At 41.6% G+C, this 12064-nt stretch overlaps 1 protein-coding gene across 1 annotated transcript; it reads right to left on the reverse strand.

The window, feature by feature from the left end:
- Positions 1 to 1022: 1022 nt before the first annotated feature.
- adhfe1 (alcohol dehydrogenase iron containing 1) lies at positions 1023 to 11851 on the reverse strand. The gene is made up of 14 exons (XM_022251194.2): positions 11663 to 11851; positions 9892 to 10000; positions 8444 to 8497; positions 8052 to 8102; positions 7828 to 7931; positions 7061 to 7257; positions 6691 to 6768; positions 6273 to 6378; positions 5100 to 5252; positions 4580 to 4678; positions 3598 to 3676; positions 3278 to 3374; positions 2499 to 2656; positions 1023 to 2119 (listed from the first exon to the last, which is right to left on the reverse strand). The coding sequence occupies exons 1-14, from the start codon at positions 11719 to 11721 to the stop codon at positions 2036 to 2038; spliced, it is 1428 nt and encodes a 475-aa protein (XP_022106886.1). The 5' UTR covers positions 11722 to 11851; the 3' UTR covers positions 1023 to 2035.
- Between the last annotated feature and the right edge of the window lie 213 nt (positions 11852 to 12064).

Consider the following 12064-nt stretch of genomic DNA (forward strand, 5'->3'; position numbering starts at 1 on the left):
TCAACTTGACAGTCATTCACCCAATGAGGTGGTTGTTAGTCTTGGCCCAAGATGTCGGTGATCGATAGTTGTTTTATTTCCGTTGAAGAGCGCCCTCACGCACCTAGATTTTACTTACTCTCACTAACGTCTTGAGAATCTTGCAGGAATGGGGGTGCGGCAGTTGTATGCAAACGTCCGATCTTCTTAAATATTTATAGCCTTGGTATTATAATTACATGTACATGTACTTCGAAGTTCGAACAACATGGCGGCTTCACGCGAGCAAGTACGATGTCAATAGTGTTTGTAATTGTGGAAAGGGATTAGTGACATGTAAGACATATTTTTCACTCCATACTAGACATGAAATTGCCACTCTTCTAAAAGATATCGTTGGGGACTACAGTTGTACTGCATCACATCATGTTTGCGATGTTTGTGGCAGAAAAATTGGGAAAACAAAATCGTTGTCTGATATCACACAATAAATACATTCTCGTTTTTTGTAACTCATAATGAGCATGCTGCCTGAGGCCAAATTACTCACACAAGCGGCGATAAACCTACACATGCAGCAAGAAAACGACAACCAACTTGCAGTCCGGGTACTCCGTCCTCGAAGGTTTAGTTAGCTGAGGAGGGCATACTGACTGTACATGATTATGGGTCACCAAAAACAGCATCCTCTGTCATATCCTAGGCCTAACCTAGTCTGAGTATCACCCGTTCTACTCCGTGCTAACTCTGCACGAACGTCTGTGTTGTCGTGTCTGTGTTGACTGCAGACAGCCATGATGCATGTGACCTTACCATGATGTATTATTGAGGTCATCACAATTTATTATGCATGCAATTTAGCGAGTGCTGATTGGTTCCCTTGGAAAGCCGAGGGAAAAATAAAGAACAAGTTAAAACGCTGCTGCAAGATTCCAAAGACGTTAGTGCGAGCTGACGCACAGTCTAATTATGAGTCGTTAGGGGGCGCACTATGCACGGTGTCCGCTATCAAGCACTAATGTCTTGAAACCAAGACTAGGTGGTTGTTTGATCCAAAATGTGTTTATTCAAAATAGACTTTTACATACACTGAATAATGCTGAAAGCATTACCCAGCAAGTACTGCAGTTCTCTCAATTACAAAGAATTTTTTTAAAAATACAAGAATACAGTACCTGCTTTAGTGTTGAAAACATCACTCTGACAATTTATGTGGAGTAACATGGAAAAAGCAACCAGAAAACCAAACAAATTAAAAAGTAGATATTTGATAAACATATTTTTAAGGAGATACATGACAGCTGCATTGGGATATGTCACATGCAAGGTTTTCACAACTAATCAAATACAAAATACAAGTACATGTAAATCATAATAAAACACCCTCCAGACATTTTAAAAATCATCTTGAATGGGCAACAGTTTTCTTTAGATTTCAATATGACAAGCAAAGCTGGTTTGCTTTTACAATTCTATCTTCATCAAGATAAGGAGAAAATAGCAGATTTTGGTCGATTAAGAGGATTCAATAAATCATAGCATACATAGCGCATATATGTATTTTTAAGGAGATACATGACAGCTGCATTCGGATATGTCACATGCAAGGTTTTCACCACCAGTCAAATACAAAATACAAGTACATGTAAATCATAATAAAACACCCTCCAGACATGTTAAAAATCATCTTGAATGGGCCACAGTTTTCTTCAGATTTCAATATAATGACAAGCAAAGCAAACAGCATACATAGCGCATTTTTGTGTACATACACAGCACACAAATTAAGTGATCTGTACAGTGTCATGATTTGATGACAGGATTCATTCAACTGCTATCTTGATTTCAATTCAAGCTATGAGTTGCATGATTGATTGGCAATAGATCAGTTGATACTTTGATCAGTTGATTGAAAACTGGATGAAATATCATTGATTGGTAAACGCACGGTTATCCAACTTCTAAGCATTATTCAAACATAAGACGGTACCACTGATTACTTGCTTGACGAAACTACATCCATAGATGGATCAGCTTGGAGATTGATAATTTTTTTCTAGTAAACTTTCATAGACTGCTCAAACATCATGGCCAGGTCTCCCTCCGTCTGTTCCCGTGGAGCCAGCTTAGTCACACGTTTCTAAAAAAGGAAACGTATGATTTATTTAACCACTGAAACAATGAAATGATTTTTAACAATGTTACAATGTTACAAAAAGCCATTTTTGATGTAGATCCGTGTCACGTGTTGTTCTAGATGGCAGTCTACCCCGGAGAGCTGAGCAGGGATAAATGTTATTGGTCTAGAGTGAACACAACTTATTTTCAATGGAATGTGCACAAAAGCCATAGCATAGGTGTTTGGTGGACACATCGCTAAATGGCAGCCAAATTGTGCCACATTTATTAAGTTTTGTCCTACAGTTATATTGTAAAAATTGTTCTCCTGAAATTCAGAGGGGTATTTTATCGATGGCTGTGTGACCCACTGATGAACAAGGCCAACGGATGTCTTTTACCTGAGGGAGTGTTCCTTTGACCAAGTCTGGAATGTCATCTTTGGTGTAGCCTAGTGCCATCAGTCCATCATCAATATCTAATTCATACATGTACTCCCGCATTACGTCAGCCACCACCTTGCCTGCATCCTCCTTCCTGACGTTGGTGATATCAGCACCTTGAAATAAACAGCATTAACCCAAAAAAGTAAGTGTTGTACAGGGAGAATACATGTAGTCTCTAAGAGTTACGAACACAAGAACTAGTGTTTATACAAGCTCTGGGTCCCAGTTGGTCCAGGTCTGAGTTGTTTTCGGTCCCTAGGAAGAGTCTGGGCGTGGCTGGTGTTCCTATTCAGGTGCATCTTGATACTAAGGATGGTCGGGAAATGGCTGGTGTTCCTATTCAGGTGCATCTTGATACTAAGGATGGTCGGGAAATGGCTGGTGTTCCTATTCAGGTGCATCTTGATACTAAGGATGGTCGGGAAATGGCTGGTGTTCCTATGAAGGTGCATCTTGATACTAAGGATGGTCCGGAAATGGCAGATGTTCCTGAGAGGTGCATCTGGATACTAGGCCATAGGAAAGTGCCCTTATAAAGGTGTGGCTCGACACTAGAAAGTGTCTGGGAACGGCTGGTTTTCCTATCAAGGTGCATCTGAATAATGGGAAGGGCCCGGGAATCACTTTTGTTCCTTTGAAGGTACGTACATCTTGACAATAAGAGGCCCAGGAATGGAGGTCTGCATATCTTATTTGTCTCTTGAACTATTACTGAAAGGTGTGTAGTTCCTTACCCAGGACTTCAGCTGCTTCAAGATGTCTCTCCGGGCACATCGGCGCAGTGAACTGGAATACTGCTGGTGCTGTCATGACAACGGACAGACCATGGGGCTATCAACAAACCAAAATCAGAGAATAATCATTTTCAAACGTCATGCTAAACTTACTGAACACAAAGTCAACACCGAAACGGTGTCTTCTCAAGCTGCCAGTGCCAGTTGCCTTATAAAATGGTTTGAACGGAGGCCTCACCCCAGGGTGAAACATCAAACTTTCACCCATTGTGGGTTCTCAATCAAAGGCATCCAACAGGAACAACAACAAAAGAACTTACCACGATGGGATGGTCTGTGGTGTAATCCTTTGCCTGAAAGTTCTTTACCATTCCAGCGATTGGGTAAGACATGCCATGACTGAAAGAAAACGCATTCAGTGATGACCAGCATCGTCCACAGCGCCAAAAAAACACATATTTCTGAGATGAGTCTCTCTTAGACACATTTTTAAGAGCAATTTTGTACTCTTGTGCAGCGTGTAGAACTATGTGGCATCCCTCTTAGGTTAAATGCATCAAATAGTGCACTTTTTAAACATTCAAAATTGTGCAGCTTTCCTTGACAACTGAGGGCGCTGTTGCTGTGATGACATAGTTCGATGCACGGGTTTTTCTGTTGTAACTGCGATCCCAGAATTTACTCGTTGAAAACATTTCTGCGAAAGAAATGCTCACTGAAGTATTGCTATGAACTTACAAACAAGTCATCCAAAAAAAATTGTTTAGCATAATATCAAAAAATATCCAGGAATTTTATGCAAAAGCCAATGTGACACTGAAGGCTCCTTTCTGGGATAACATTACAGTTTTGCTCACAAATATGGAAATAACCAACTTAAACCCAACAAGGCAGCAAAACAGAAACTGAAAAAGAATAAGATTTATCAAGTGCCAAGGTGGCATTTAAACCAAGAACCACTTGTGTACAAGTTCCGAGGAACTGGTACATGTACATGTATTCTCCAAGCCTCACTATCTAGGCCAATGGCCTCAAGCTGGACCAAGAGAGGGCGCTATTTCCTCAGCAACAGACGTTCCTTTGGTATTAACTACACATCACTGGTTCACGAATGACTAGGAAACACAAGCGTTGCAGTCACTTCGCTACCAACAACATGAATACTCTCAACGAACGCAGCTCTTTTCAACCAATGAGGGAGTGCTTGAGCTCTAAGGTAGCAGCAGGTCAATGAACAATGACTGCCTACATTGTTAAGATACAAATAGCTTTTGCTGCATTCTTACATGTATTTTGACTTACCACAAGTGCACACCTGCATTGCCAAACCCTACACCAGCAAACACACTGGCAAGATGCATGGCTGACCGTGCCTCAAAATCCTCGGGATCCTTGACAGACCTAAGGAACAACGGTGGTTACATATTGATGTCGTTTCTCAACCTCTATATCCCGTCCCTTTTTGGGGGGGGGGCTAGATCTGCCCCTAATATCTACTGGAGCGCTACATGTACGACATGGTATCTATCTTGGAACTCTCCTGACACAGCAAAATTGCCTTGGGTGCAGTAGTCGAAAACTCAAGATTAAAATTTCTGTGTGGCCTCTGATAAAGAGATCAAAGCCTGCTAAATAAGAGAAAAATGCTTCAAACTTGAAAAAAAGGGCAGTTGGAGATCACTTAGAGAAGAGCAGCTGTGTATTTCCAATCATTAAGAAATTGGGTAAGGTCGGTTGTATATGTATATTCACAAAGATACAATATAACTGCATCGTCTGCAAATCTCATTCCAATCAAACTCCCTGTCCCTTTGGCTTTTACCTTGTGAAGTACTTCTTGATGACTCGCATGGACTGCAAGGACCAGATGTCACTGATTGGGTTGCTGCCTTGATAGGCTGGCCGCTCAATGGGGTTGCTTGGCCGCGGTGTTCGCTTGTCATAGTCAATTGCAGTGTAGGACTCCAGTGCATGACTTAGACATTTCCAAAAGCAATCCAGATTGATTCAAAACTACTTAACCACTTCCTACCGGGGATTCCGGATCTGGACACGTATGCTTTATATGCGTGGCCGGGGTCTCCGAACTTGGACAAAGGGAACAGGGCCTTGTAACAAAAGACCAAACTCGGAACAAAAGACCAGGCTGCTGGGCATTACCGACATTTTTTCACTCTCAAAAGTGGTGATAATCCAGCCTTGTTTTGAAACAGTATACCACGGTTTGGGGCATTTAGAGCGAGTGGATTATCACCGGGCACAAAAGCGCTCCACCACCACAGCGATGAGCCACACAGCACCGCTGCATGCTAATCTGGCCCCTATTGAAAAGAGGTCAGCAGCACACTGAGCCAGGTTCGTGAACAAAAGAAACTTGTATAACACCGCACAATCTGGGCTCTTTTTACAAGGCTGCAGGCCCGGCTGAAATAATCAGGCGTCAATAGATTTTGTCTGTCAGGCTAGAGTCGATACCAGACTGTCCATCACGTTTGTAAGCGTCCAGTAAATGAAGATAGGAATTTTTACAGAATTTTGAAAACAGAAAAAAATGATAATTATCCCGGACCAGCATCATCAACATTGATAACTGCCCCCGGCAGCAAGTGGTTAATGCTCTTGTGTGACCAAAGAATAGATAAATTTCAAATCTAAATCTTGGAGGTAAGATTCTGAATTTCCCTGTCAGATATGAGGTGAACTTCCAAGACCTGCTGAACATCGCTGTAATGAGTTGCATGTCCATCAGATTTTTGAGGTACATTTAAATGTTTGAGATAAATGAGTTAAGAAATTGAAAAGTTGACATAGCTTTATTGAAATTGAAACTCTTGACTGTATTTGACGATTAGAAAAGAGTTTTCAACAGTTAAAAATCTTGTTAAATGAACTCGACATATCAACTAATCTTCACTCCAATTTCTCTTACCCACTATCACAAGTGTTAGTACCGCATTACAACCACACATTTAATTTCAAAATAGTTCTCCCTTACCAAAGCACATCAAAACCACTGTAGGTAGCCACATTGGTTGGCATGTGCATAACATGGAGGGGATCCACAATGCCAAGAAGAGGTCTGATGGCTCGGCTGCCAATACCTAGGGAGAAGAAAGCACAAACAACTCCCTCAACGAGAGCAAGCTTTAGGATTTAGGATGACCTGTAGTGGGGAGGGGGGTTTTGATGTGACAGATTGCAACAAGATGGAGATTTGAAAAGCAAGAGTGGAGTGCTGATAGATGCAAAATTGGGACAGTTGAACAGAATTTGAGATGCAGGTGGAAATTACATCTGATGTTTAACTCAAATTGGAGATGCATGCATTTCTTGTTTCCTTCCTTACATCCAAGATTGTGGGTGTGCTTAACAAAGAAAATCACCTTCACCAAGAAATGCTAGAAATAGCATACCTGTCTTTGCCCTAAGAGGCATATAGTCAAAGATGGCCACCCCTGTTGTTTCACTTCCAGTTCCTGCAGTAGTAGGAACTGAGACCAAGAAGAAAAAAATGACACACTCAGTAAAAAGAGGACTGTTAATACAAGATTCTGCTTATAACAAGGACATTTTTAGGTCTCAATTCTTTGTTTTTCATTGGTTTTTTTATTGATTTCATTCCTGATAATACAAGGATCCTGTTATAACAAGGTACTTGGGCAAGTCCAAAGGACCTCTTATTAACCAGGGTTCGATTGTATTTTCATCTAATTAGAGAAACAATACAAAACAATGATACAGGTTTTTTCTAGGACAATAGAGAAATTTCGAGGTACAACTCACCGGCCAGTAAGGGTTTCACCTCTCCTCTGACCGGCATGCCTTTGCCAACGGGAGCGTTCACAAAGTCCAGGAAGTCAGCGTCGGGATTGCTGGCATAGAGATTAGCTGCCTTGCAGGTGTCCATGACCGAACCACCACCCACCGCTAGGAAGGCATCGTAGTTGCCCGCTTTGGCGAATGCTATGGCTTCTTTGAAGCTATATAAAAGATTTGGTAGCAAAGAATTTTTTACTGGGTGTGTGCATGACCTGTTGAGGGCAGCATATCTACTAGTCTGGTTGCAAATATAAGGTCAGGCGAGGGTACTTAATCCTACAGAATCCTAAAGGATTCCTACTGGGGACTTCAAGGGTCATAAAAAATTATCCTACAACCTAGACTATGAGTAAAAAGACATCCTGAAAGAAATCATAGGTGCCTGTGGGAAACGACACAAGCCTGCGGGGTCCAATGGGATTCCTACTAGTGATTTAAAAGCTCCTATGGGGAGGTAGTAATCCTACAAAATCCACAGGAATCTGTTGAAGATAACAAAATCTTAAGAATTCCCACAGGTAGTTGAAGTATCCGCCTACCCAAACAACTGGCCAAATCTATTGGGAACCTATAGGAGCCATCAGGAACCTGTAGGAGATGGCAAAACCCTGGGTGCTCAATGGTGTTACAGGTTCTCCATCGGATAGACTGTAGGCTCCATCTCATTTTTCATCTCACCTGCCTACATTCATTTCATCTTCTGACTTGAATCAAGTAGGTTTAGCTCATACCTGACATCAGTAGGTTCAACACGGACATTCTGGAACACATCATGGCTGACATGGTGGCGCTGAAGAGATTCTAACACAGCTGTCATGATCGGAAGACTCGCTATCTGAACGATGACAAAGTTAAGTTAGAAGCACTTTATTTCATTTGACCAAACTTTGGGGGGTTCTCATCAACAAAAGAAATCAACATCCTTGAGACATCAGAGAAGTCAGAAATAACTTACTATTTTGTCTGTCATGACGCACACTTTCTTCGCACCAAGATTGTTAAAATCCTACATGAGGAGAGATGGCATACAGTGACATTTCTCAGTAACTAATCTGTGAATTTTGCAGGAATAAAAGTAAAACATGCTGATCAGGCCACAGAACACCAACGGTTTATCACTTGCCCGTTATGATCACAAGTGCATTAATGTTTTAGCTAAACACACAAAAAAAAGAAAAATGAGTAATTTCTGTGGAACTTGAGTTGGTGGTGGCGTGAATTTTAATACTGTCTTTTGCCCGTCAATGCTTTACTCAAACCTGTAAAAACACTTCACAAGCAAACCTGGATAGGACCCAAAAGCATGGTGATCTGCAGACCCAGAATTGACTTAGCATGAATATTTACCATTCCAACCTCCTGGGTGACTCCTTTGCCGTACCTAATGTTGGAGCATGCCATCTTGATAAAGATAAAAAAAAGGGAAATGGGTACTGAAGATGTTACTAATAAAAGAAAGGTAATGGGGGAGTCTGCTCCCACCGTGTCTCTCCTGAAACCACACCCCTTTTCCAGCTGCCCATCCTATGCCCTTCCAACAATAACAAAACCCTAAATACACTGATTACCATTTTGTGGGGAACCAGTTTTTCCTCCATATATCTTTTAATGCACTTAAGCCCATTCAAAATTTAACTTTTTGAGATTCACATCAGACAGAAACAAAATCGGTCTGGACGAGAATTTATATTGGATACATATACAGTAACTTCACATTCAAAGTGAATTGTCAGCTGATATATATGGTGCGGTATGTAGCCTAGAGCCTTGTCATATCAATACCACATCAGCCCGTCATGGTTCCCAACTATATGGTGATGTATGGTATTATCAAAATAAGTCAGAGCCACAATAGCTATAGACCTTTTTCACCTACGTGACTAAATGTAAACAATACCACCACGTGTCAACCTTCCTTGGCCACGGTGATCGCGTGTTCCTACGGGTAGCTTCAAGCGCATGTGCGAATGCTGATGCTTGACTAGTTTATCTTGAATAGGTAGATTACCATCACAACACTATGCACTCATTACCATCACAACACATCATAGGTCCAGCACAATCGTGACATCATTGGAAAAAGGTCTATAGTGCCTTACGGGCATGAATAACACAGCAGTGGCCCAGCTCACTCTACGATTTGCACAAACCTTTTCACTTAAGTCATTTTGCTGTTTGTGTGAAGTTGACGCAATTGTGCTTGTTAACTTGGTGAGAATAGACCATTCTCATTTTACTTACAACTTGTATTGGTGGCCAAGTTTTTCGAATTGACCTTAAATTCATTCAATGGGACATTTGACCCATTCATTTTAAACAGAGCTATATTTCGTAGTATGTGTATTAGCTGGTGTTCTGATATCTGCGTGGGATGTTTTTACACTCTGTGAATTATTCTTTCACTTTTGTTCCACCAGCCAACCATAGTTTTAGCAGCCACTTGTGGGAAAAACTCGACTGGGACGTCAAAAGACCAGACCCTACATGGTTTTGGAAGAAAAAAAATGCACTTATCAGTGTGAAAATCAGGTGGACTGTGACGTGAATAATAAAGCCTGATATTGTTATAAAGAACATTATTATAATAAAATACTGTTTTAAAGCGCAAATTCCAAGAATCCAAATTTGTGAAATTATTATGTTGTCTTTGTTTTTCCTCTTCTTTTAAAGCAAAGTCTCGGTAATGACAAAGTAATTTGTTTGGATCCTTTAACTTTGTTCTAACAAGTTAAACTTCAGCCTGCTCTCCTTCCCAAAGAGAAATCCTCACAATACAGCTTGAGGTACTGCTTTACCTCGAAGGCATATTCTGGCTGGGTAGCTGCCTCAGTGGAGGAGCACACATGCTTGGGTGTGGTAGGTTGGTTCAAACGGAAGGCTTGAGAGTGGGCAGGGCAACGGCACCTGTGGTGGGAGGCTAGTCTCTTTCAGTCATGGCTAATTCATGGTTAGTTTGAGGATGTGGTCTGATACTGGAAATGAGATTGCCAACATGGAAGGTTTGGTCTCAATCAGCACACAATATGAATATTGAGGATGACAATGCGATGAGACTGATAAGGATGATCGTAAATGGTATCCACTCCAAGTACTCGAGGGGGCAAAAGAGGGCGTGTTTGTCAATGAAATTGACTGTCCTTTTGGCACCAATTCACCACATAGACATGCAAGTATGTTTGACACGGAGCACGATGAGTACGCGCAATGAATTTATTCCAAAATGTATGGTCTTAGCATATACGCAAAACACGTGCAAGAACCCACTTGTAACCACCTGTCTTTCTTTCGCCCATTGGGGTTGCACTTGAGCTCAGGGCAGATTACTGGTAATGGTACAGTACGTGGGGTTCTTCATCAGACAAGGAACCCTACAGTTCAGGGGTAGGCCTGAACTAGAACCATTTCTACTATTTTATGCTGGACATGAAAGAACAGCTTTGAAAGTTGAAAAGAAATTTGGCCTATTCAGCCCACACTACATTTACGAACTTCTGATTTCTGAAACAAGATTGTATGTAAAATTAAGAGAGGTAAGTCAGCTAAACATATCCATTTTTGCCACTTGTTAGCATGCACGGCATGCAGACAGAACCGTTGGTGGAGAGAGCCCCCCCAGCACAATTGCTTGTCAAGTGGAGGCCCCATGTTTAAACAGCACCTCTGACTCTGAGGAAAACACGTTTTCTCTGATTTTAACTGTTCAAATAAATATGGAAGCTTCCAAATTGAATGCAGTGTCATTTGTCCTCAGAGCTCAACTACAGGCCCTACCAATCTTAAAAGGGCTTTTTTTCTGTTCATGCCAAGATGCGAATTCTGAGTGTAGATTGTGTCACTCTGAGAAAACAGAGAAGGGGCACCCTTGCCCAGTTTGAACAGCTAAAATCAGAGAAAACAAGTTTTCCTTAGAGGTGCTCTTTAATGTGAGGTAATACTAGTAATAGGCCTAGATACCCCAGAACTGTGGGGTTCAGTCAGTGCGCAGCCCCTCCGTTAATGGGAGTTCGCAAGAAAAAACGAGAAAGCCTACGTTTTACGGCTAATATCCTCCAAAAGAGACGGCGAATATTTGTATTGTTTACAAAGGACATGAGACTGATATCTTAACTGTTCATTTATGTTAAGACATTCCATTCTTAAATGTAACACAAGGTGGTATACAATTTTGAAAAGTCCACGACATAGCTCATTACATATGCAAGATTCAGACAGCCGTGCATACGTACGTAGCAAATGAAAGGAGCAGCTTTTACGGTTGCTGCGCGCTGATTGGGTTTGACGGCGAAGGACTTCGAACCCCACAGTTTTGGTTAAGGCCTTGACCTTTGGCCTAGACAGGCCTACCATTCCAAAAGCGAATGTTCAGGGTAGCCCACAAGTATTACTTCCAGAACTCGAAGTCACTAATTCCGTGATACTCCGGGTGCACGGAGTAGCACAGAGTTGGTGACTTCGAGTTCTCGAAGTAGGGGCCTAGGGAAACACGGTAAGAAGAGAGAAGTGTCGTGCTTAAAGTTACAATGCGAAAGTTGATTTTAAGCTGAATTTCTCGAAATGCAAACTTACGCAGCTTTCCCAACATCCTGCAAGAGACGAAGAATGTTAGCCTGTACGCCACTTGCCATCCTGAAAGACGTACTTCGAAAAGTTCTGAAAGAACTTCAAAACAGCGAGTTGCTGACTGTGCTGTAGCTGTGTACACGTACGTGAGCGTACCCTCGCTGACGTACATATACTGTACATGTATGATGTACGCTCCACCTAGCTTAATGGCTAGACTCGGCTGTGCATTTGATCTGATAACAGTAGCCTTTTTCTAGCCGTTCCGCATTTCATCAGTTTGTACTGTTATTTTGTACATTTATTTTTCGGTTGCCCAAAATCTGAGTTAAATTATAAAATGCAGTTTTCACGATCCTCCTGTAATTCAAATATGTCTAAAACCTAGGGACTTGCTCTATGGTATAA

Source organism: Acanthaster planci, linkage group LG02 (assembly GCF_054643075.1).
Source record: "Acanthaster planci isolate LZ-2023a linkage group LG02, COTS_SCS, whole genome shotgun sequence".
NCBI classification, from domain to species: Eukaryota; Metazoa; Echinodermata; class Asteroidea; order Valvatida; family Acanthasteridae; genus Acanthaster; species Acanthaster planci.

What these genes read in the sequence shown, in the direction of transcription:
- adhfe1 (XM_022251194.2), bottom strand. Translation starts at nt 11,721, where the DNA reads ATGGCAAGTGGCGTACAGGCTAACATTCTTCGTCTCTTGCAGGATGTT. An exon ending in GGTGAAACCCTTACTGGCCG is followed by an intron (nt 6,769 to 7,060) that starts GTGAGTTGTACC and finishes TCTTGGTCTCAG; the next exon opens with TTCCTACTACTGCAGGAACT. An exon ending in GCCTCTTAGGGCAAAGACAG is followed by an intron (nt 6,379 to 6,690) that starts GTATGCTATTTC and finishes TCTTCTCCCTAG; the next exon opens with GTATTGGCAGCCGAGCCATC.